Genomic DNA, 25,492 nt, shown 5'->3' on the forward strand with positions numbered 1-25,492 from the left:
ACCTGAGATGTTGGTGTACTTGCATTACTCCCAGCCACCACTCCTGTCAGGGGTAGAGGAAAACGGGCAAAACACAAGTGGAGGAGCTTCACTGACGTATCCTGTGATCGGAACAGATCGGCTCTGATCTGTTCAACTCCCGTGCATCGATTAAGTAGGAGCGACGGTGTGGGCTCCAGTCGTCAAGATATTGATAGGAAATGTGTGTATGAGTGTGGATGTATGAGCCAATTCAACAGTAAGTACAGTTTGTTGTAATTATTTGCATACACTATTGACTCACATTTTTGTGAGGTGAGCTAAGATGATGTTTCTTGTCTAAGATCTGGTGTGGCCATTTCTAGCAAGGATCCCTGCGAGGTGAATGTATTTTCACACATGTCAGTTTTATGTGCATGCAAATAATTTCATGCACATCACTTTGAGCTCCAAATTGTCCTTTTCATTTGGCAGTTGGTGTTTAGGAGAACTTTATTGCTTAAGGTATTCATATTAGCAGTGTTTAAGATTAGATTGGGTTACGTTACCTGGGTATCATTGGCAAGAGACAATACTGTGTACAAATTTGCCTATGACACCTGTTAAAAACAATTATCCATTACCATGGGTATACATTTTCGTTTTATATTTATTAAATTAAATGTTAAGGCAGTGTTGTCAGGAAACCTTTTTTCTCCCTCATATTACAAACTTTTCCTATATCAGTCCCACAAACTGACCTTCCTCCTATATACTAGTCCTATCAAAATAAATTATTTTGATGAACTGTTTACTCTGCTCTCGCAGCACCACCAGGTTGAGGTAACAAATGACTTATGTCTGGTTGTTGGTCTAAGCATTTTATCTTGTTTATGGCTATTGTGAGCAGTTGGTATTCTTGCCCAGCTCAACTTTCACATCTTATCTGTTCAGGTTTAAAGTAATCTTGGATAGCTATATCTGAATTTACCTGAAGGCCACTAATACAAAGTGGCCTCGACGAGGACAGGAAGCTGCCAGCTTGTCAAAGGTTCCCCTATTTGCCCTGATGATCTTTTCCAGCTGTATTTTAAAACCCAGCAGAGTTTTGGCATTTATGGCTTCGGCAGGTAGGTGGTTCCACGAGTTTACAACCCTGTGGGTGAAAAAGCATCTTCTGTTTTCAGTCCTACATTGTCTATATTACATGTCAGATGTAACTGTACTCTGTCGTCTGTGGATGCACTCACACTCAAATTGTGCAAAAAGTTTGTTCCACACACCTATGTGCCTAAAAATTTGTACTGTATGTATCCCACAAAATTTTTTTTCATATACTGTATTTTGTATGTGGGAAATAAAAATTGATAAACTAAATTGCACTATGTACTGTGATTTGGATAAGCTTTCATATCAGTGACTCTGGGGGAAGTTGGATCTAGCCATTTATACCTGGCACATTTATTACATCTCTTGACTTTCAAGTTCTCAGTTCCCTTCCCTCCCCAGTATTACACAAGTTCAATATTACAATACTGTATTTATTATTCAATTTATATACAATATTTAACATACAGTATATACAATATTAGGCAAGAGGTCATGAGGTTCCTGCATGCTAAGTACAGTACATGGCCAAACTACTTCCAACTTGTATACATTATTATATAAGCTGGAGGTTTGGCCACGATACTGTACTTAGCTTGCAGGAACCCCATGAGCTGTTGCCCTATTTGTAGTAAATTTGGCCATAATAAATATGCTTGCAGGACCTTGAATTACATGAGTTGAATTCAGGAAAGGAGCTTTATCACACCCAAGGGGAAATACACAAATTTTGGATAGTGAACGAAAAACTAAGCATACCCAAATACACAGGAAGGAGGCCTCCATTAGAAATGATGTGGAGTACCATTCAAAAGACCGTCGGTGATGTGATGTAGCAAGAATTGTGGACGCACTAGGTTCTTTTTAATTAGAGGAAACAAGGAACACGTGCTTGAAAATAAAAATACAAGTCAGCCGCATAATACTAAAGAATTATTATAATTTGGAAAATATTTAATTATTTGTGTTTATTGGCACAATGTTCTATTCCATTATGACTTGACCCTGCCTGTCTAGAACTATTTAAGTTAGGAGAATTCTTAACCAAAACAGCCTAGTCTACTGTATGCAGAGATCTACAAGCATCACACTATACTGGGTTAGGTGTATTGAACATCTTGATAGTATATCAAAAACTTTATTCATTAAGATGAAAATTTAACAAACTTTGGAAGACATTATTTACAGAAGATATGATAAGGACAACGACCAAATTCAACATGGTTTGGAAGCCCAGGGTCAGGTATCATCCTTGCGTTTGGAGAGGTCAAGTGCATGTGGGAGGTGTGTGTGAATGCCAGGCAGGAAGGGAGGTATAAGGAACGGAAGGGCAGGGGGAGCAGATCGCAGAAGTGGTAATGAGGCCTGCATCCACGGCTGTTGGTGGTCACTGCCCTCCAGGACCCCTGACAACCACTGTGAAGGAAGGAAGAGTGGTGATACTGGAGGAGAGACCGGCCCAGCTAGGGAGAACGGAGGAGAAAAGCCTGCTAAAGAAGTGGTGTAGTGGAGGTGATGGGGTGGCGTCACTCCTAGGGGCAGCATCAGAGTAGAAGGCTTCACGGATACTGAATCATGGCACCTGCCAAGTCGGCCAGGCTGCCTCTCCAGCTCTCTGAAACAAGTAAAACCATAATGTTTTTAGTTAGAGAAGCAGCCCCCTGTCATGTCTGTGTGTCTGGGAACTAGTTACCAAATGTTTTATTATTTATTGGTTACTAAAGGTACCCATTTATGCCCTGGTCTCTCTTCTCCCCCCTTCCCCCTCCCCGTCCCTCCCATCTCCCCTTTCTCCCACTCCCCTTCTTCCAATCTCCCCTCCCTCCTTCCTCCTCCTTCTTCCCGTCTTCCCTATCTTCAACTGTCTCCCCCTTAACTCCTGTCCTCTCCTACCCCACATAAAGATCATATCTCTAAATTTATTTTCGTATTTATTTTTCTTTTGCATACAAATTCCTTGTTTTTACATATACTGTATTTCTTTTGAAAAAATAAACTTTTCTTTGGTCGTGGCTCTCATCACACACTGATGAATGCCAAGAGGAATGGTCACCTCTGCCCAAGGTAGATATATGATGTGTTCTATATTGTTCAAACCTTTTGAATATAGATCTACCATTTCACAATAAAAACAGGTAAAAGTTTTGTGTATTGTTAGGTTGTTAGTTTATTTGTTAGTTAGTTGTTGGTTTATGTATTATACACCTCATACCATCCTGTAAGCAGTAGTGGGAAAAGTTGGCATATCATAATAAAAGAGGCATATAATGAGTGTGTGAAATGAACTTTAAAATCCATTACTAAGCAAGTTTTATAATTAAGGGTGACAATTCTGATGATTGCCACAATTTGACGGCTAAGAACGAGGTTAAATTTTCTTTATAGGGAAACCATGCAAAATAAAAATGTTTTTGTTAATCCTTCACATTAATAATAATTATACCAAGCATGACAATGGTTGGTATACAGTATGTATATTAATGAAATTTTATATCAATTACCCACAGGGGTCTAATTAATTCCTATTGTAACACCTTTTATCTTGTGAGCAGTAGTACAAGGAACCGAAGCGGGACCAAAGAGCTGAAGCTCAAACCCCCCCCCCCCCAAGCACAACTAGGTAAGTACACGATGATGAGTATGGAGTGCATAATAAACTAGCTATAGCTGATGGCAACAATTAAACAGTGTATCCTCTCCCATAGTTCATGAAATTCAATGTGTGTGAACACTTAAATTTTTGGCTGCAATAAGTGAAAATCATTATTATTAAAGATAAATATGAAGATTGTATTTTCTGAGAAGGCCCCTCTTCAGTACCTCTCTGAACTTAAGTGCTTGTAATGCCAATCCTTAGCCAATTACAACAGGCCTTTGTGACCAAAATCTGACTCACAACAAGGCGAGGGAAGCTTGGGAATCAGAGATCAACCCAAACCTGAGTGAAACCAATTAAAAAGGATAAGTACAGCAAAATAAGTGAGCCCAAGGTAAACAAAGTAAACTCGGCGGCAACAATCAATTGGCCACCCCGCCACCTCACTCGCTTGCCTGGTGTTGTGCACACACACACCTCTCACTCCATCACCTGCTTCACAGTTTTAGGTAAGTGGTGCTGGCATTTCCTGGTAAACCTGTTATGGTAGGAGGCAATTGCTTTGCTATTATTTGTTTAAGCTTCACAATTAATTTTTATTCCACTCGCATATCGAGTGTCAAAGCTTTATATTTCACTATAAATGGGCCAGGGGGTTATCTTCCCTATGGTTAGCTTGTTTTCCCAAAGGTCACTGATGATATCTGCTGTGAGGGGTTGCGAGGCCGGTGGTTCCAGGGGTTGTTTGGGGTTCCTTGGCTGTGAGCATGGAGGTTTCCGAGTTAGGTGGCTGGAGGTTCCTAGGTTTAGTGCCTAGAGGCTGTGTGGAAACCCCCAAATACGTGTCTGGTTCCATCTCTTCTATGGGTTCACTACACGCGCACACATGTACAAACCAACACACACACACATACACAAGTAGTGGATGCCAAAACCGTCTGCTGTTTGAAAGTGTTGTATGGCAAAGATTACAAGGGAGATGGAACACACAAGCATAGCTCTCATTTTTTTGTTATACTGTATATATATAATATGGGTTCTTACCTTCTTGTAAAGCCACTAGCACACACAGTGTTTCGGGCAGGTCTTTAATCTTAATTTTTCCCCGAAATACGACCCGCGAAATTGTTTAACAACCAGGTACCCATTCATTACTGTGTGATCAGAGGCTACAGATAAGGATTGGCGCCCAATCAATCCTCCTCGGCCAGGATACTGATACTCCCTGGCCTCCCCGTCTCATACTGTAATTCACATAACTGATAATTGTATAAGAGTTCAACCACGACACGATAAGCTAGGAGAATAAAGTACTACATGGGACCACTGATACGTGGAAAGATAAACTAATGTAAACAGCAATGTAAACCCTGGAGAAGGAAAGGTACTGACTACCCAGCAGACTTAACCTGGTATTCACCTTCAGGAGTCATGCATGACTTCCTTAAGTTGCAAAGTCCTCCGAGAATGAGCGATTACTGTGTACTGACATTTCAGTTCCTGGTTCAAATAATAATAATAATATTTATTCAGGTAAAAGTACATAAATACAAAATGAGTTAGTGTTGGATTTCTAGATAGAGCTAGTATCTAAAGAATAGTATCTAGAGTATCTTAGATAGAGATAAAAAGTATCTTAGGCATAGCCATTAATAGTAAAGCCACTAGGAATTACCTGTTCAAAGATAGGACCAGGAGGTAATAGGCTGGTATACCGAAGGGTAAACTGCTGGGATATGAAATTCCTCTTAGGAATACCATGGGAAAGAAAAATCCGAGATAAAACAACACAGGACCTGAGAGACTCCTCACCCATAAGGCAGGAGGCAGGGACAAGTATGTCCTGAGGACAGGTAGCCTTGTCGAAAGAGAATAATGAAGGGTATAGATTAATCAATGGTTTAACCACGATTGTAAGGCAAAACAATAAAGTAACAATACAGAGGTATGAAAAGAGCAGGAATGAGTAATTCTCTACCTAAGAGAGAAGAGGAGCAGAGAGAGAACTTGAAAAACAACATAACAGATAAAGCAGAGACCCAACTTGAGCTGTTTCACAGCCGCATTAGCAGGAAAATAGTAAATGAGAATAAGGAGAATTCTAAACTACAGCCGCATTTCCATTCCATTATTAATGTAAATAAAGTACTGTACTCCATTGCTACTAGAGTTACTGCCACAACTGCTGACTCCATGTTGTGATAGTGTTGCCTGTAATCCAAGTGTCACATTTTTTGCATTCATTTACTATTTTCCATGAACGTTCTAACTTTAACTTATTTCTTCTTTAGTATAGTCTTAACACCCCCCTCACACCTTTTGTATTTTTTTTGTTTATGTATTCGCCTGGAACGCTTTGCGTAATAGTGGCTTCATAGATTGTGTAACTCCTGTTCCTACAACTTGTACATTACTCCTATGTCCTTTGTACACACGTTCTTTTGAATAAACATTGTATTGTATTATATTTTAAGTGAAACTGAGAATAATGAAGAAGTCATATACAATGGCAGAGATGTTTGTACTCAACTAGTTATGCTTGCGGGGGTTGAACTTTGACTTTTTGGTCCCGCCTCTCAATTTCCCTAGCTTTACAATAAAGCTAGAGAAGCTTTACAATAAAGCTAGAGAAGCTTTACAATAAAGCTAGAGAAGCTTTACAATAAAGCTAGAGAAGCTTTACAATAAAGCTAGAGAAGCTTTACAATAAAGCTAGGGAAGCTTTACAATAAAGCTAGAGAAGCTTTACAATAAAGCTAGAGAAGCTTTACAATAAAGCTAGAGAAGCTTTACAATAAAGCTAGAGAAGCTTTACAATAAAGCTAGGGAAGCTTTACAATAAAGCTAGGGAAGCTTTACAATAAAGCAAGGGAAGTTTTTGACACCCCTGACCTGAAGGGTGTCAAACAAAGTAGAACTGAAGGACTGTGACTACAAGAAATTCAGTAAGGAGGCACCTGCTAGAGCTGGACACGATGGCTAAGGCTGTGCAGCTTGAAACAATCTCGCCATGAATACTAAGAGTAGCCCTAAGCTAGTCACTTATTATGATATAAGCCGCCGGCTTCCTGTCCTCGTCGAGGTCACTAGTGTTAGTGGCTCTGTTAAACTCTGGTAAACAGGTATGACTAGGCAATATAAATCACGCAAGAGAAGGGAGGGTAGACTGAACATTTTTTAATTGTGGAGAAAGCCTTCAATACACCAACAAGAGACTAGTGCGCAAGTTTGAGAGGCAGGCAGGAGCGATAGGAAAGGTCTATAATGGATAAGCCAATATCTTAGTAACAGAATAAATGAGTCACAGTAAGGAGGACTTCAAAGTGCGGCCATAGCTTCCCCATAGTGCGGAAGCTCGGCCATGTGTCTACGAGAATGTATCAGTGACCCACAGTTGCTACTGTGTCCGCGTCTCTTATCCCCGGGATAAACATCTTTTTAGCGACCTTCTTGAAACTGTCAGTGAGTGGCAGCCTGCACTCGTCACCTCACCATGAGAGTGCTTCAAGGATTTTCTAACTCCTTCAAGCTGTCAGTGTGGCTTGTCTGTGACACGTTATCGCAGTGACAGATGGTATGTTATCTCCGAGGAGGCGCCAGCTCCTCGTCTGTCCGAAGCATACCGTTAGTCTTGCATGATAGCAGGTATCACAGATAACGAAAACAGTCAAAATTGGAGTGGTAATCGGAGCTTTGGTGAGTCTTGAAGAAATTGCATGTTACTGTCGAGGGTGACGAATGGATGCTAGTTTATCAAGGTGTCTGTGATGGTGTATGCTGTTGTGATTGGGGAAGTGTTGATTGATGAATGTGTGTGTGATTGGTGAAGTGTTGATTGATGAATGTGTGTGATTGGTGAAGTGTTGATTGATGAATGTGTGTGATTGGTGAAGTGTTGATTGATGAATGCGTCAACTTAACAAGCCGGGCGGCAGTTTGTCCCGTGGCAGGACAAGCTGCCACAGGGGTCAGGTAACATTACAAAAACAAGCCAATATAATCCCTCGACTACAAAAGTAGTTAGCTATTTATTAATGAATGATTGATGTAATTGTTTTGATTACAACGAAGTAATATGGTTGTTAAATACTAAATTGCGCTACTTTCAAGTCTGAAGAATGGTTATCCTGGTTTCTTTTAACAATTAACAAGGTTAATATTAACAGGTTTAACTGTGTATTAGCTTTTCTCTACAATATATCAATGTCAGATTTCTAGGCCATGATTGTTGCAAAAATCAATACTTTGTATAAAAATGCAAAGTCATAGTTTATCGATTGGTACCTGTTCTTCAATCTGTTAGTAAAATATTAGAGAAAGTAGCCAATGATAGCTTTGTTGATCAATTAAACACGCACAAGCAAATGTCGCATGACTTTCGAAAAAGAAGGAACAAAGAAATAGTGGTAAATGAAATTCTTTGAGGAAATTTTGAGTGGTTTTAGATCTCAGCAAACCTACCACAACTGAACTTGAAGTTGGATGTCCAAAGGGTTTGGAAAGGATGGGTGAGGAGGGATGGGGAGGTGAAATTCTGGAAGAGGATGTGTGTAGAGAGAGAGGAGGTTTGAAAGTTCGGTGGCCTGTCCACCATGGGTTGGCATAGATGTGGGTATTTTGGGTATGTGGTATGTAGGATTGTCAGTGTATTGGCTGGGGTGGCTAGTGTTTGTGGCTGGTGTTTGGTAACTGCCTTTCTTTATGTGAGCAGATCATCTGACTGTGCCTGTCGCGCAGTGCCACTACACGAGCTCCAGACATTAGGCAGCAAACACAGCAACTGGTGGGAGAGAGATACTTGGAGGACAAAAGACATTTCGTATCCGTCAATACTGTGATCCCAACCACTCTGATCTGTAACATTATCGTACCTCGGGTCTGCTCGTGGACCCGAGGTACTCTTCTGGATATAAATGATGTTTATAGACCCTTAAAAAGAACTTGAAAAGCGTCTAAAACCGTATTTTTGCTGACAACACAACCTCATGTACACAAGCAAAGTCTATGACAACCTTAATAACACGTTCAATACACAATTAGACAAACTTCACACATGATGTGTAGCCTACAGTCTTTGACTTCATATCAGCAAGACGTAGTGGATGACACAACACAAAGAGGGAACGTTGTCCTAGTCATAAAAGTATTTGTGTGTACGTCTGGTAACATACTACATGTGTAAAGGAAGAAATGTATATGTATATCATCCAGAATGTTTGGTAAAATACTTAATGTTTGTGATGTCATATATGAACATATATATATATATATATATATATATATATATATATATATATATATATATATATATATATATATATATATATATGAACACGTTGTACTGAACGGGGGTGAGAATAGCTTGAGTTACCTCATCCCTTTGTGTGTATTAATACCTCGATAAACCTTATTTGAATTTGAGAGGAAAAACTCCCTGTTTACCTAGTTGTTCTCAACTAGGTGAACCCGGGAAGCCTCATGTAAACATCTTACAAGCACAAACATTACAAGCGTACCCAGAGGCACATTTTTCCCACACACCACTAAACTGTAAATGTTAGTGTATACAGGAGTCTAAACATCCTTATATACTGGCCAGTCTTATATACAACATGAGATCAAATGGACGCCAATACTCACTTTTGCTTCGAAGTGTCCCGGAAACCTTTGGCGAAAGGATTGCTGTCTATTTTTAATCTTGTTATCTGTGAGATAAACATTGCAAAGTTTGAGTTAATGGTTAATTAAATATATATTAGTAAATCTTTCTCTCTTTTTCTTCTCTCTTTTTCTTCTCTCCCTGTCTTCCTCTCTCTCTGTCTGTTTCTCTCTCTCTTTCTCTGTCTGTCTCTCTCTCTCTTTCTCTGTTTCTCTCTCTCTTTCTCTGTCTGTCTCTCTCTTTATCTGTCTCTCTCTCTCTTTCTCTGTCTGTCTCTCTGTCTCTCTCTTTATCTGTCTCTCTCTCTCTTTCTCTGTCTCTCTCTTTATCTGTCTCTCTCTCTCTTTCTCTGTCTCTCTCTTTATCTGTCTCTCTTTCTCTGTCTGTCTGTCTGTCTGTCTGTCTGTCTGTCTGTCTGTCTGTCTGTCTGTCTGTCTGTCTGTCTGTCTGTCTGTCTGTCTGTCTGTCTCTCTCTCTCTCTCTCTCTCTCTCTCTCTCTCTCTCTCTCTCTCTCTCTCTCTCTCTCTCTCTCTCTCTCTCTCTCTCTCTCTCTCTCTCTCTCTCGCTCTCTCTCGCTCTCGTTGCAGGTATGTGTGAATACCTCGTGCCCAAAGCTCCCGAGGCAGCACCCACCTGCTGGTTCTGGTAGGCGGTGACAGTGATGAAGGTAGTCTCAGGGAAGGCGGCGTGGTGGGCGTGTCTCAGGTCTACCAGGCGCGGCAGGTCGCTCCAACACGCCCCCGCGCCCACCTCCTGCACCCACACCCGCGGTCGGTACTTCTGCATCGAGTGAAGGATTATCTGCAAGAGCAAAAGGTGCGCCTGTGGAGGAGTGCATGCGACCAGGGGTGTCAGGCGGGGTCCAAGAGCTAATAGCTCGAGTTTGCGGGACAATAGATTCGTCAGAATCTATTTACACGACTTGTGTGTTGTTTGGGGGGAGTTTTATCACGACTTTTAAGGAATAACGGATCCCAGAAATGGGGTGATGGGATTACACACACACACACACACACGCAGAGCGCTGGTGGCTGAGTGGACAGCGCGCTGGATACGTATTCATGTGGTCCGGGGTTCGATTCCCGGTGCCGGCGGAAACAGATAGGCAGTTTCTTTCACCCTGATGCCCCTATTACCTAGCAGTAAATGAGTACCTGGGAGTTAGACAGCTGTTACGGGCTGTTTCCCGTGTGTGTGTGGGGGGGGATTAGTTAGTAAAAAAACAAAATTACTAGTTAGTAACAGTTGATTGCCAGTTGGAAGGCGGGCCGAAAGAGCAGAGTTCAATCCCCGCAAGCACAACTAGGTGAATACACACACACACCTTGATAGTCTGAGTGGACAACGCTCGGAATTCGTAGTCCAAAGAGACTGGGTTCGATCCCCGGCGGAGGCGGAAGCAAGTGGGCAGAGTTTCTTTCACCCTGATGCACTGTTCACCTAGCAGTAAATAGGTACCTGGGAGTCAGACAGCTGTTACGGGCTGCTTCCTGGGGATGTGTGTGTGTGTATTAGAGATAAATATATGTAGTAGATATAATAGAGGAAAAATAGATTGGTTAGATAGAGGTCCAAGAGCTAATAGCTCGATCCTGCAGACACAAATAGTAAATAAATACACATACACACAAGGTGGTGGAGGCTAAAACCGTCAGTAGTATCAAAGCGTTATACGAGAAAGAGTACTGGAAGACGGGACACCACGAGCATAGCTCTCATCCTGTAACTACACTTAGGTAATTACTTGACTCCCACACCTCCACAATCACACATGACTTCCGTTAAGTTAGGTCAGGTCAGGTCTCCACTGCCACACCTGACTCCCACACCTCAAGAGTCCTACAAAAGGAAGTGTTATTCACAACAAAAACAACCCTATAATAACGAGATTTCACAGTATCATTATTTAAAAAAAGAGGCCATTTAGAGGACTGTCGGCATGTGCGGCCAAAGTCGCACTATCTGCCTTTATCAGTTAGTATCTGCCCCTTATCTGTCATCCTCACCGGCGGTGTCTCTCATCCTGCGTCGTCTGACATGACTGGGGAGGTCCCAGATAACACAACGGGCTGGTACTTATATGCTGCTCTTCTGAAAATTGTGGCCAAAACAATAGGGGTTCTCTTTTCCAGCTGATGTATGTTGATGAGGGGGCGAACCCCTACCCGACCCCCTGGGGGGAGAGGGGGAGGCATAGTGGTGGGTGTGGCACAGTTATATAGGAAAACATAGCATGGGGTAATGGGTATACATGGCTGATAATGGGCAGTGCTAATGGTTGTGGTGACTAGATAGGTGTCAGGGTTATTCTTCGAGTGGATGGGTTGTGGGAGCTGATAGTGGTGGGGAGCCGTGGTGATGTTGTGTGTGTGTGTGTGGGGGGGGGGGGGGCTTCGCACCTCACACACTCCATAAAAACACCATTGTCTCCCACATTGCTCACTGCAGAAGGACACCGCTAACCATAGCCCGTGCTTCTTGCCCCGCTCCTGTGCCAGGTAAGTTACGGGCTCACCATAGCCCGTGTTACTTGGAACTTGTTCCGAGTAGCTGAATCTATAACAATAACAACAACCCACAATGCTTCCTCCACCACCACTGTCACCCACACTGTGTGTGTGTGCATTCATCTCAGAGTTTGCAGATAACGTACAACAAATAAGGAACAATAAAACCGAGGCGGACTCTAGCAAATTGTAGGAAAGCTAAGAATGGGCAGACAACTGGCTGCAAGAATTCAATCCCAACACGTGTATGGTGTAAAAAAAAAAGAATTCCAGGAGGTATCTACAAAATAAGGAATCGTAGAGAGAAACATTCGGGAATTTATATAATTCCATCACTAACACCGGAGGTACACATGAATAGGATAACATTGGCAGCATAAGAGGCGCTGGCAATCATTACTTATTAAGGGGGGAATAGACAAGGCTGGACAAGTTGAGCCTCTTTATGTTGAGCAAAAAGCAGGACAAGAGAACATGTGTTGACTCTAGAAGCGTAGTTTAAGGAATGAGAGAAGATATTCGTGGCCCCGTACGGGTGGTTGACAAGTGGAATATCTTGAAAGAAGTTGTGGAAGCTACCTCCATCCACAACTTTCAGGCCAGATTTGACAAATAATTCGAACGCCAGAATAGTTAGGTTTTAAGACAATAGGGACAACATGGGTGGTGGGCTGGGCATGGGGAGCTAGCGCCTCACTTCCCCGTAGTCAGTGATAGGTGAGTGGAAAATACAGATAGGAAAGTATTACTGATAGAAAAATAGTACTCTCACTCGTATCCTCAACTCTGCAAAACCCACAGCAGCCGCCGCCACCACAACCCCCCCCCCAGCCCCCACCACAACCCCAACCCCCCACCACAATAACCCCACATGTTGCCACCTAGCAGTACAAGCAGTACAAGCTTTGACACTGTAAATGTTCACCAAGGATTTGATAAAGGTTCTGGATAATCATAATTGCTCTTGCTATCGTGTCAAGCAGATGCTCAATATCTTCACCGGCACAATAGATAACATTACTCCAAATTGTTTATATGATAGTATAGTGAATACTTGAGCGGGTGTTCTCAGTCACATCAAATACACCCCACACCATGGCCTGTGTGTGTGTGTGTGTGTGTGTGTGTGTGTGTGTGTGTGTGTGTGTGTGTGTGTGTGTGTGTGTGTGTGTGTGTGTGTGTGTGTGTGTGTGTGATTACCTAAGTGTAGTTACAGGATAAGAGCTACTCTCGTGGTGTCCCGTCTTCCCAGTACTCTTTTTCGTTTTAAGTGTATATTTACTAGAATCGAGCTATTAACTCTTGGACCCCGCCTTTCTAAGCAATTTTATTTTTCCTCTATTATGTCTACTACATATATTTCACTCTAACACACATACATCCTCAGCAAGAAGCCCATAGCAGCTGTCTAATTCCCAGGTACCTATTTACTACTAGGTAACAGGGGCATCAGAGTGAAAGAAACTCTGCCCATTTTTTAACGCCGCCGCCAAGAATCGAACCCCAGTCATGTCCAGCGTGCTGTCCATTCAGCCACCAGCGCCCTTAAAGTGAGGGAGGAGGCTGTTGTGTGAGGGAGACAGTGAGGGAGGAGGCTGTTGTTTGAGGGAGACAGTGAGGGTGGAGGCTGGTGTGTGAGAAAGACAGAAGCATCTTACACACCAGATAAGAGAGAGTTTTGATATGAGAATTATCGGGTGTGGAGCGGTCACCACCAGCGGCCTGAGAGTGTGAATCACATGGGGAGCGAGGTCTTCACTGTGCTGATACGCCCCTACACCTTCTGACCAGGAGGCCAGTCCTAATGATGGACGGTTGAGCTGTTTGGCGTCCTGGTAGAGAGGAGGCGCGAGGCCTTGCGCTACTCGTTGTTTGACTGCCAGAACAGGTACTTGAACTCTATATCAGATAAAGGTAATTGTCGCAGGTTGAGGCATTGGTTGGCTAGCCTTGGCGCCTGCTGGGTGACCCCTAGGGAGGGGGAGGGCGTCGAGGTCCTTAGTGCTCCTCTTGAGGCTATCTTGAGACGATTTCGAGGCTTAGGGTCTCTGCGGCCCAGTCCTCGACCGTAATGTATATATATATATTCACCAAAAAACTCTCACATCTCAACAAAGCCTACCTGCACCAGAGGATAGCTGAGGGTTCGCCATCTGCAACATGGTATCTTCAGGCAACCAAATTAGAAAGGTTAAATATCCCAAAAGGAATCCACAGGGAAATAGCAGTTAGGCTATATAGACTACGTCTAGGTTACAGATGTAACTGGGAGATTGGTGAACCCCGACAGAGAGAGTGCATCTTCTGCCAAACTGTCACAGAAAAGCCATTACTTCACTATCTTCTGGAATGTGAAGCAACCAATGACCTTAGAAGAGCTTTAAGAGTTCCTGAATCATGCAGTGGCCACCCTGAAGCCATCAACACAGCCACTCTCCTGGTCAACAAAGGTGTCCAGCAGCTGGACACCCTCATAAAGACAGTGAAGAAGTATCCTCCCCCGCGATAACAGCTTGATGGTTAAATGCAACCTCAGAATACTGAGAAAAAAAAATTGTACCACTTACGGGCTATTCATGCCCGTGCCACCTCTTGGGTGGCTTAATCTTTATCAATCAATCAATCAATGTTTTTATTACGGGCTCATCATCGCCTGTGCTACATGGACACTTCGTTCTGAATAGCTAAATCTAAAACAACAACATTGCAATGTTTTACGGGCTATTCATGCCCGTGCCACCTCTTGGGTGGCTTAATCTTCATCATTGTAATGTTATCCTTCTGAGGATGTATTGATTAATACGAACGTACTTGAGTTTTCTGCCTCATTTTTCCTTCATGGTCAGACACTGTCACATTATTCATCACGTGTTAATTTTTTCGTGATTTACACATATGTACATATATAGCAATAGTATTTTTATATCACAAGTGATTCAAGAATTGGCCCACAACACTCTCGATACCAGGCCGTTTACGTCTGCAGTGAGTCAGTTACACAGTTACTAGTCCTGATCTCACACCCAACCAACTAGACGGCAGCTTTACAGTCCTGTGCAAGCACCAAGTTTTCGATACTTGTCAAAGATTTCTGGTTGTACATAATTATGAATAAAGTACTTGCACATTTCTTGAACATCATTCATGGTGTTATCTCTGAATTAAGCGATTTTTTCCATTCAATTATATAATGATGCAAAGTATGTGGATAGTTTAGCTGAAGAGTTTACAATTTAGTCAAGTCTACATCAGCAGATGGTACACTCCCAGAGGTACTTGTAGCCGAGTCTAAGCCTAACAGTGGTAACATCTAGAAGTCTGCTAACCTTATTGGAGATTAGCAATAATCTATAATTATTATTTAGATTATATATTAATTATTAGAAACCGCATAGACGTGCGGTTCTTCCTGCATAATAGAATGATGACAGATGGAGTAACTGGAGTGAATTTCACTTTACCTCAAATCTATTAGATTTTGTTGCTTTTCCCGGGGTATTGCTGGCTTCAGGCTGCTCAAAGGCAGCCCAAGATGGTAATCGATTCCCTCTTTACGAGCAAATATTTGGTTAGCTCATTGGTTTTATCATACATTCAGAGACCAATATGGGAAGGAATCCACAGGAGACAAACTCTGACTCCATCATTGATTATTTCATTATGTCTGTGTCTAGCTTCAGAGACAATTTAATTAATTATCAGGGGGAACGGGCCAAGCCATTACAACTTTATAGCACTAGGAAGGGGTCAGGATAAGGATTTGGGATGGGACAGAGGAAAGGATTGGTGCCCAACCACCTTGTTGGTCCGGGATTGAACGCCGACTTACATGACGCTAGATCGTCGCTCTACCGTCCAGTCAAAGTGGGTGTGAGACAAGCACGTCATAGTTATGCCTTGGGGAGCTGAGGGCAGTCAAGGATGACAAGGAGTCACTTACAATTAACGTGTCAACTTTGGAGTCGTATACTCGTTCGAGTGCAAAGATTATGTCCAACAATTCTGTGTGAAGAGTGGAGGTCCCAGTTATTTATATGCATCCCACACTCATAAGACTAGGACCCTCTCTCCCGCTGTCATAACAACTGCACTATAGAACTGGCGCAAGGAGTCATCAGTGTAAATAATTTCGGAATGGGAGAGCAGAGCATCAATTTGGCTTAAGGCATTGATATAAGACATTAAGGCATTGTACTTTGCTGCTTGTCGAAGCAAGGGTTATTCTTTACTCAGCTTCTTGAGTGGGAAAGGATGCATGTATTAGCATTATCCATCTTGCCGAACTGACCTCTCTCTATCACCTAACTTATATCCTAACGTCCCCCCCTCACTGCCTACATTTTCTTTACGTAAATGATAATACCAAATGGTAACTGGAAGAGTCGGAAGACGAGAAGGGTTTGGGAGCAGATGTAACATAAACATTAACCCAGCAAGTATCTTCCCCAGTCCATTCACCAGTCTGTATGGGATCTCGAACCCTGGACTCCAAGTGTGTAAGGCCGGAGCTCTATAGAGCTATAGCCTGCAAGTATGTACAGCTTACGACCTCTATCGAGCTTTAACTACAAGTATCTGTTAATATAACAGCATCCGCAGACTACGCAAAATTAATAAGCATAGAGGAAGTATTTAGAAACCTTCAGCAATAATCATTCAGAGGATTATAGGCTCCTTTGGCCAGGTCAGTCATGAAACGGGAAGAACAAGCCTCGACATCCCAGCCTTGGGGAAGTTATCTTGAGGTTATCTTGAGATGATTTCGGGGCTTTTAGTGTCCCCGCGGCCCGGTCCTCGACCAGGCCTCCATCCCCAGGAAGCAGCCCGTGACAGCTGACTAACACCCAGGTACCTATTTTACTGCTAGGTAACAGGGGCATAGGGTGAAAGAAACTCTGCCCATTGTTTCTCGCCGGCGTCCGGGATCGAACCCAGGACCACAGGATCACAAGTCCAGTGTGCTGTCCGCTCGGCCGACCGGCTCCCTAGAGCACAAAAAGGATATTTAATGTCTTGAGATTAGCTACGAGACGAGTACCAGAGATAATACTGTGATAAGGTCAGAGTAAGAGAGCTCAAAATCACCACACTAGAGTATACAAGAAGCAGAAGTGAAATAATCACTGCGTATATGATATCGAGAGATATAAGGGATATAGATATATGATCTTTCCCGAATACGGGAAGGGTGGGGGGGAGGAGACGGTCCACAGACTGCAAGCAAGTGTTGATTGATTGATTGAAGAAGATTAAGCCACCCAAGAGGTGGCACGGGCATGAATAACCCGAAACAAATGACAGAGAAAGGAAAGGAAATACTCACGTTCAGTACAGGAGTGTTGGTGGGGGAGGGGGGGATGATGCACGGTGCGTGGGAAAGGATGATAACAGGAGTTGGCAGATAGTGACCCCGTCTGGGTGGAGCCTCACTGATAACCAGCCTGCACTGTGGCCAGTGGCCCCTTCACCCCCCCCCCCCCCCCAGTGTGGCCACCGTTTATCTTAACGCTTTAAAGAACACGATAACAGAGACCAACCCGCAACACCCCCTAATGGGGAAGAGGGCTCTGGCAACTGGCACTTAGCTACCACCACAGACTACCCCCTTACCTGGCCCTTAACTTCCCGCGTTTTGTTGTTGGTGAGCTTGAGTCTGTCGAAGGCGACGGCCGGGGCAGCCATCCAGTGGACGCCCGTGGCGGGCGAGTCTGGGTGGATGTAGGGTGGATGGTCACCCAGCGGCTCCCCGGTCCCTGCCACCATCCACCTGGAACTGTTTGACACACCGTCAATGTTGGCTGCTCATCCACCCTCACCCATATCATCATACACGTGATTATTCTTAGATTTTTATACACGAGAGGCTGTACCTGGACGAACTTGACCAGGAGGAGAAATGAAGATTATCCAGACTACCCACAGTAGTCTGGATAGGATTAGACTGACCTAGGGTGAACACCACAGTAATCCCGGATAGTCTGGATGGGGATAGGCTGACCTGGGATAGACATAGCGGTAGCGTCGAGTGTCGACGGCCACCATGTCGAGGAAGACCATGTAGTTCTTCTCCGGGTGGAGGCCTCCGAGTCTCACCTTCACCACGGGGAACATCCTCCTGTGGGTGGTAGATGGTGGTAGTTGTAGTGGTGGTGGAGGGTGGGGGTGATAGTGGTGGTGGAGGGTGGGGGAGGTAGTTGTGGTGGTGGAGGGTGGGGGGGTGAGGCCAGGTGAGGGGTATTCTATGGCACCCAGTGGTAGCTAAATTTGTCATGGATGTGATACCAACATCAATCCATATATCAGATGTCACCCTATCCCCCACTGGATTTTGAAGAAGCCACTTCACTCTGCACTAGGTCCTGATTCTTGGAACTTCATCAAGAACTGTAAAAAAGAACTATCGCGGGCCCTTCACATTCTTTGGAGACAGAGCATAGATACTGGCGTTATCCCTGACATACTAAAAACAGCAGAGATAGCACCACTTCATAAAAGAGGAAATAAGGCAGAGGCAAAAAATTACAGACCGATAGCACTAACATCACACGATCTAAAAATTCTTTGAAGCAGTGCCAAGAAGTAAGATCACAAAATACATGGACACAGCATCTCCATAACCCTGGACAACATGTTTTCAGAACAGGGCGCTCTTGCCTATCACAGTTGCTGGACCACTATGACATGGCCTTAGATGTCAGTGAAGACAAACAAAATGCTGATGTAATTTACACAGATTTCGCAAAAGCCTTCGACAAATGTGACCATGGTGTTTTTGCACACAAAATGCGTTCAAAGGGAATTATTGGAAAAATAGGCAGATGGATCTACAATTTTCTGACTAACAGAGCCTAATGTGTAATAGTCAACAAAATAAAATCCGATCCATCAACCGTGAAGAGCTCAATCCCCCATGGTACTGTGCTTGCTCCAGCACTTTTTCTCATCCTCATATCGGACATAGACAAGAACACAACCTATAGTACTGTATCTTCCTTTGCAGATGACACTAGGATTGTTAGAGTAGGCAACATAGAGGACACGGCAAACCTCCAATCAGATGTAGATCAAGTCTTTCTATGGGCTACAGAAAATAATATGGTGTCTAATGAAGATAAGTTCCAGCTCCTGCGCTACGGAAAAAATGAAAATATAAAAACGGAAACCACGTACAAAACTCAGGCAAATCATAACACAGAACGAAAAGGCAATGTAGAGGATTTGGGTGTACTCATGTCGGAAGACCTTACCTTTAAAGAACACAATAAAGTAGCCGTCACAACTGCAAGAAAAATGACAAGTTGGATAACAAGAACTTTTCACACTAGAGATGCTATACCGATGATGATACTTTTCAAGACACTAATGCTCTCTAGAGTGGAATACTGTTGCACAATGACAGCCCCTTTCAAAGCTGGAGAAATTGCAGACATCCTTTACTGCTAGAATCCACTCGGTAAAACCTCTAAACTACTGGGACTGGCTAAAATGCCTAAATCTGTATTCTCTTGAGCCCAGGCGGGAGAGGTACATAATAATTTACACGTGGAAAATAGTAGAGGGGCTGGTCCCAAACCTGCACACAGAAATAACACCACATGAGACCAGGAGGCATGGCAGGATGTGCAGAATACCCCCGTTGAAAAGCAAAGGTGCAACAGGTACTCTGAGAGAGAAGTCTATCAGCATCAGAGGCCCGAGACTGTTCAACACGTTTCCACTACACATAAAGGGCATAACTGGCCGACCCCTCAGTGTTCAAGAGAGAACTTGATAAGCACCACCAAATGATACCTGATAAACCAGGCTGTGACTCATACGTCAGGCTGCGAGCAGCTGCGTCCAACAGCCTGGTCGACCAGTCCAGCAACGAGGATGCCTGGTCGAGGACCAGGCCGCGGGGATGCTAAGCTCCGAAACCATTTCAAGGTAACCTCAAGGTAAGGTGGTAGGCGGTGGAAGTTGTGGTGAAAGGGGTGGGGGTGGGGGGGGGTTACCGGTGGTCATGGAGGGGGTTAGAAGTGGAATAGATGGAACATGATCACGACATATAAGATTCAATGGGGGACTTAAGTAGACAAAGTTCGGAGCAGCAGAACAAGGAGGCATAGACAGATACCATCTACACTACCCCACAGTGCTGTCAGAAACAACATCTTCGGTGTTAAGAGTTGTGAACATGTTAAATGAGACCTACACAGAAGTTGTGGATGTTATATGTGTGCAATTTGACATTGAAATTAGATTTTAACTTGACAGTTCCAACGCTAAGAATGTACAGGAAGGCTCGGTAGGAGCAGATATTCGACCCTGAAACTCATTTTAGTAAGCTGACCAAACCACACACTAGAAAGTGAAGGGACGACGACACATTCGATTTGAGAATGGTCCAGGACGGACCGGAACGTCGTCGTCCCTTCACTTTCTAGTGTGTGGTTTGGTCAACATATTTCAGCCACGTTATTGTGACTCCTCGCCTGCTCATCTTGGTATTATAGCTATATCTTTATATAGAACTTAGAATGTCTGTCTGTTTGTTCGAAGTTGGAGGCGTTGGGGCCAGTCATACCCAATTTTTAACAGTAATTACGTTTTTTTTTTTTTAGGGTAAGAGTGATGGGTAAATGGAATGAACTAAAGGAATGAACTCGGGTTGTAGAGGCAAACTCCATTCATAACTATAAAAATAGATATGATAGGGAAATGGATCAGGCGTCATATCATTTGACAAACAGCAGACATAAAAGCAGGGTCCAAGAGCTAATGCTTGATCCTGCCTGCAAGCAAAAATAAGTGAATGTATACACACACAAGTGTGTGTGTGTGTGTGTGTGTGTGTGTGTGTGTGTGTGTGTGTGTGTGTGTATTTAAGACTTGGTGGTAGACTTACCTGCCGTTCTTTGTAATAATCATCTCTGTGGAGAGGGAGTGGAACCTGGTCCAGAGATCGGGCTGCAGCAGCTCGATGCTCACCCCCGTCCGTCCCTTGCCCCTCCACCCAACGCTGCACGACCCAGACATCACCTACAAGGACACAAACACCTATAACATCTCAATTACTCCAATTACACAATATTTTCTATTAATTTTATCGATGCCAGCAACCCGTCCTCCTAAGAGACCGTCGCATTTTGACGTATACTTTTCCACAAGCCAAAAATTGTCGTACTACAAAATGTAAGCGGTTCGCGAAATTGACGTACTGTCCTGTTTTCTGTTTTGGGTTCTCTGGTAGGTTAGGATAAGGGCACTTCGGTACGTCAGTTTCTTGACGTTGGGAAACCTTAAGAGGACGGGCTGGATAAAGATGTAAATACTAATAACTTATACACAAACACATTCACAATCCAGACATTCACACGGACCTTATTTTCCACATTTTATTCTTAATTAAATATTTACCGAATACTATTTAATTAATAATTCATGTCAATGAATTATGATTTCAAGGGGTTACAATATGGTAAAACCCTCACCAGCACTACTTACTCATGGTACTCAACTCAAGCACTGACACGCATTGAACACTGTTCAATATCTTCTATGACACCACATACAACCCATCATACAACACAGGGAAGGCAACAGTACAGAAGTACGGCCCACGGTACGGCACCATTGTCACTTGCCTGCCAATCTGTGGCTGCTGTTGGCGACGCCGAAGGGAAAATATCCTCTCCGAAATGATGCTGGGGTATTTCCCCTGGTGGTCTGCCGCTAGTGTGACAGACTGGTGGAGCTGAGGTGGTGGGAGACAACAGTACTCTTAAGGCGCCTTCCCCAGGATTGCTAGGAGGGGGACCTGAACATCAAGGCAGATAATCGATGCTTTATATATATAATATATGCAATTGACGATCACAAAACACTGATCATTTTTATGCGGAAAATCCACAAAGAAATGTGAAAGGAAGTGAACGTTTCGGCCTGATTAAAGCCTTTGGCAACACACGACACTGTCAACACAGTCGTGTGTTGACAAAGGCTTTAATCAGGCCGAAACGTTCACTTCCTTTCACATTTCTCTGTGGATTTTCCGCATATATATATATATATATATATATATATATATATATATATATATATATATATATATATATATATATATATATATGCGGAATATATATATATATTATATATATATATTCTAACCTATATATATATATATATATATATATATATATATATATATATATTGTTTATATATATATATATATATATATATATATATATATATATATATATATATATATATATATATATATATATATATATATATATATATATATATAACTCCCTTCTACTCCCTTCCTTCCCTATATTAAAATATATATATATATATATATATATATATATATATATATATATATATATATATGTCGTACCTAGTAGCCAGAATGCACTTCTCGGCCTACTATGCAAGGCCCGATTTGCCTAATAAGCCAAGTTTTCCTGAATTATAATATTTTCTCTAATTTTTTTCTTATGAAATGATAAAGTTACCCATTTCATTATGTATAAAGTCAATTTTTTTTTATTGGAGTTAAAATTAACGTAGATATATGACCAAACCTAACCAACCCTACCTAACCTAACCTATCTTTATAGGTTAGGTTAGGTTAGGTGGCCGAAAAAGTTATGTTAGGTTAGGTTAGGTAGGTTAGGTAGTCGAAAAACAAGTAATTCATGAAAACTTAGCTTATTAGGCAAATTGGGCCTTGCATAGTAGGCTGAGTAGTGCGTTCTGGCTACTAGGTACGACATATATATATATATATATATATATATATATATATATATATATATATATATATATATATATATATATATATATATATATATATATATATTTTAATGTGTTATATGAATGTAGTCACGTAGCCTAATGTGAAGCAATGTAGAGTCAAGTAGCCTAATGTGACGGGCAGAAGGTATAGCAGCTACATGCATTCAAACTTTAGTATAGAAACAAATAATACACCAACATAACAAATGTCCTGCTAAAACTAATGAAAACAATACTGAAATATTGCATATTATCATAATTGACGAGAGAAAAGAAGACGTACTGGAGCAGTGTTCCACGTCGACGATCTGCTGCTCTTCCTCGCTGGTATATCCGTCATCGTGAGCACCCGTCACTTGAGACAGTTGGGTGTCACTTGTTGCTGCTGCTGTCTCGCCCGTCACTCTCTCTCCCCGTCTTGTCTCTCCTTCAGTCCTTGAGGAAGGCAGCGCTGGCTTCCGGCCCTCGTTCTCTGGTTCTTGGTGCATGGGGGAAGAGTTGGGCGACCCGCAATCTTCCGCCATGTGGACCATGGCGGTAGAGTCCTCGTGGTTCCTGCCAGGTGGCGCGCCGGGCCTGAGGTGCCCTGCTTCACTCACCAGCTGGGCTGACCTTCCCTGGCCAGCGTGCTGCTGCTGCTGCTGCTGATGCTGATGCTGCTGCTGCTGCCTCTGCTCCTGCTGGTGATGCTGCTGCTGATGCTGCTGATCTTGCTGATGCTGCTGCCTCTGCTGCTGCTGCTGCCCCTGCTGCTGCTGCCTGGCCTCTCTCTCCGGGGAACAGGTGAGCAGCGCCTCCACGCTGAAGGCCGCAGCTCGGGAACTTAACATTCGCTTCTGTTAAGGTAGTGTTATAAATACATTTTCATCCCAAACGGTAGTGAAAGATGCAACGTTCTTGGCATTATTATCTTACACATTCACCAATTAATTTTTGTGCTGCATTTAATTTTAATATAAAAGGCACGAAGAGAATATTAATTGTGTTGTTGATTTCCTTGAAATAAAGTTCATGTTGTTAAAGAAATAGAGCTTTACTGTGGTATTAAAACAAGGATTTAATACAAACTGAATTTTGTTTCTAATAAATCCTTGTTGGGGTCTCCTTAACTCATTATTTATTTGACCTTGATTCAAATGCTATATTAATGAGTGATGACGTTATATACAAGCCTCTTCAAGAATATTATATAATATGTATATATATATATATAAACATGCGTACCTTTTCGCGGTAATTTTGATTTCACTTAAATTATTGTCAAATACAGTCATGATATTTATGACAGTTCATAACAGTTTATTAAAGGTGCTCATAATTCAACATGAAGCATTTTGCCAGCCTCGACTGCAACTCTTGTTCATTATAATAAACAAGGCAAATCCTATATCACAGTATAATTATAGGAAAAAGCACGTATATAAATGAATCAATATTTTTCCAAGTAAATGAGAAATCTAATTTTTGTAAGGGTAATTTGTTCTTTCAAGTCACACATTTATACCACACATTTTCTAAATATATATAAGCATTATTGAAATACTTGTATATAAATTTTATCGCAAAATTCTAAGGATCATTCTACCCAGGGTTACATATTGTTGTCACAATAACATATTTTCCTCAGCACACTAGTATTTTTCGTCAGAGTTGGAGAACATGATGATTGTTTGTAGTATATATGTAGCCTCACTATCTGGCTCTACGTTATATGTAGCCTCACTATCTGCCTCTACATTATATGTAGCCTCACTATCTGCCTCTACATTATATGTAGCCTCACTATCTGGCTTGACATTACATGTAGCCTCACTATCTGCCTCTACATTATATGTAGCCTCACTATCTGCCTCTACGTTATATGTAGCCTCACTATCTGCCTCTACGTTATATGTAGCCTCACTATCTGTCTCTGCATTATATGTAGCCTGATAATATATGGGAGTAGGCTGAGTATATATGGGAGACGCTGGACCTACCACTCTCTTCCAGTGAAACGCTTGACCCACCTGTATGTCCAAGCGCCACCAGGAAGTAGTGCCCAGGCGCCACCAGGAAGTCGTGTCCAGGTGCTACCAGGAAGTCGTGCCCAGGCGCTACCAGGAAGTCGTGCCCAGGCGCTACCAGGAAGTCGTGTCCAGGCGCTACCAGGAAGTCGTGCCCAGGCGCTACCAGGAAGTCGTGTCCAGGTGCTACCAGGAAGTCGTGCCCAGGCGCTACCAGGAAGTCGTGCCCAGGCGCTACCAGGAAGTCGTGCCCAGGCGCTACCAGGAAGTCGTGCCCAGGCGCTACCAGGAAGTCGTGCCCAGGCGCTACCAGGAAGTCGTGCCCAGGCGCTACCAGGAAGTCGTGCCCAGGCGCCCTACCAGTCAGTCATGTTCGGGTGCTACCATGGACTACTATAAAGTCCTTCTGGGGCCCTTCCGGGAAGTTCTTCCAAGGGGTTACTAGAAAGTCCTACTCAGACGCTACCAGGAAGCCCTGCCCAGGCGCTTCCAGTGACTACCTGAAAGTGTTGCTGAAGCACTACCAGGAAGTCCTCTTGGGGCACTATCAGGAAGTCCTGCCCGGGCACTACCAGGCTTAACACTAGCTCTGCTAATCACCTAACAGCTCCCAGGAGGTAGCTCACCTGATAAGGCTTGTCACCACCCTCCAACCCTTTATTGTCTTATCGTGCCAGCTTCTTCACTGGCTGATGAGGAATCTAGACGACACCTGCCGCTGCTTATCACACGCCATCTCGATTGGTGTTTATTGTTATGGAACCCTTGATAATTAGGTGATGGAAAGCTTGTATTGTGGAAGGCTGTTGTTGGCGCCCTGGTTCACCCCTGTTATGGTTAGCTTATGTGAGTGTCATTGTACAGTCTGTACTCCTC

At 43.0% G+C, this 25,492-nt stretch overlaps 1 protein-coding gene across 1 annotated transcript; it reads right to left on the reverse strand.

Moving 5' to 3' along the window:
• Positions 1-2,187: 2,187 nt before the first annotated feature.
• LOC123771918 (T-box transcription factor TBX22) lies at positions 2,188-25,278 on the reverse strand. The gene is made up of 9 exons (XM_045764718.2): positions 24,620-25,278; positions 22,894-23,446; positions 21,454-21,626; positions 20,715-20,848; positions 17,826-17,942; positions 17,438-17,600; positions 9,954-10,121; positions 9,302-9,366; positions 2,188-2,680 (listed from the first exon to the last, which is right to left on the reverse strand). Exons 2-9 carry the CDS (start codon positions 23,438-23,440, stop codon positions 2,305-2,307), a joined length of 1,743 nt encoding a protein of 580 aa, XP_045620674.2. The 5' UTR covers positions 23,441-23,446; positions 24,620-25,278; the 3' UTR covers positions 2,188-2,304.
• Between the last annotated feature and the right edge of the window lie 214 nt (positions 25,279-25,492).

Source organism: Procambarus clarkii, chromosome 38 (genome assembly GCF_040958095.1).
Source record: "Procambarus clarkii isolate CNS0578487 chromosome 38, FALCON_Pclarkii_2.0, whole genome shotgun sequence".
Classification (NCBI taxonomy): Eukaryota; Metazoa; Arthropoda; class Malacostraca; order Decapoda; family Cambaridae; genus Procambarus; species Procambarus clarkii.

Coding starts and splice junctions, on each gene's coding strand:
- LOC123771918 (XM_045764718.2), bottom strand. CDS start 23,440: ATGTTAAGTTCCCGAGCTGCGGCCTTCAGCGTGGAGGCGCTGCTCACC. Junction 21,627..22,893: donor CGACGTGGAACACTGCTCCA/GTACGTCTTCTT, acceptor CTTGATGTTCAG/GTCCCCCTCCTAGCAATCCT. Junction 2,681..9,301: donor CGGGACACTTCGAAGCAAAA/GTGAGTATTGGC, acceptor TACTTGTTTCAG/AGAGCTGGAGAGGCAGCCTG.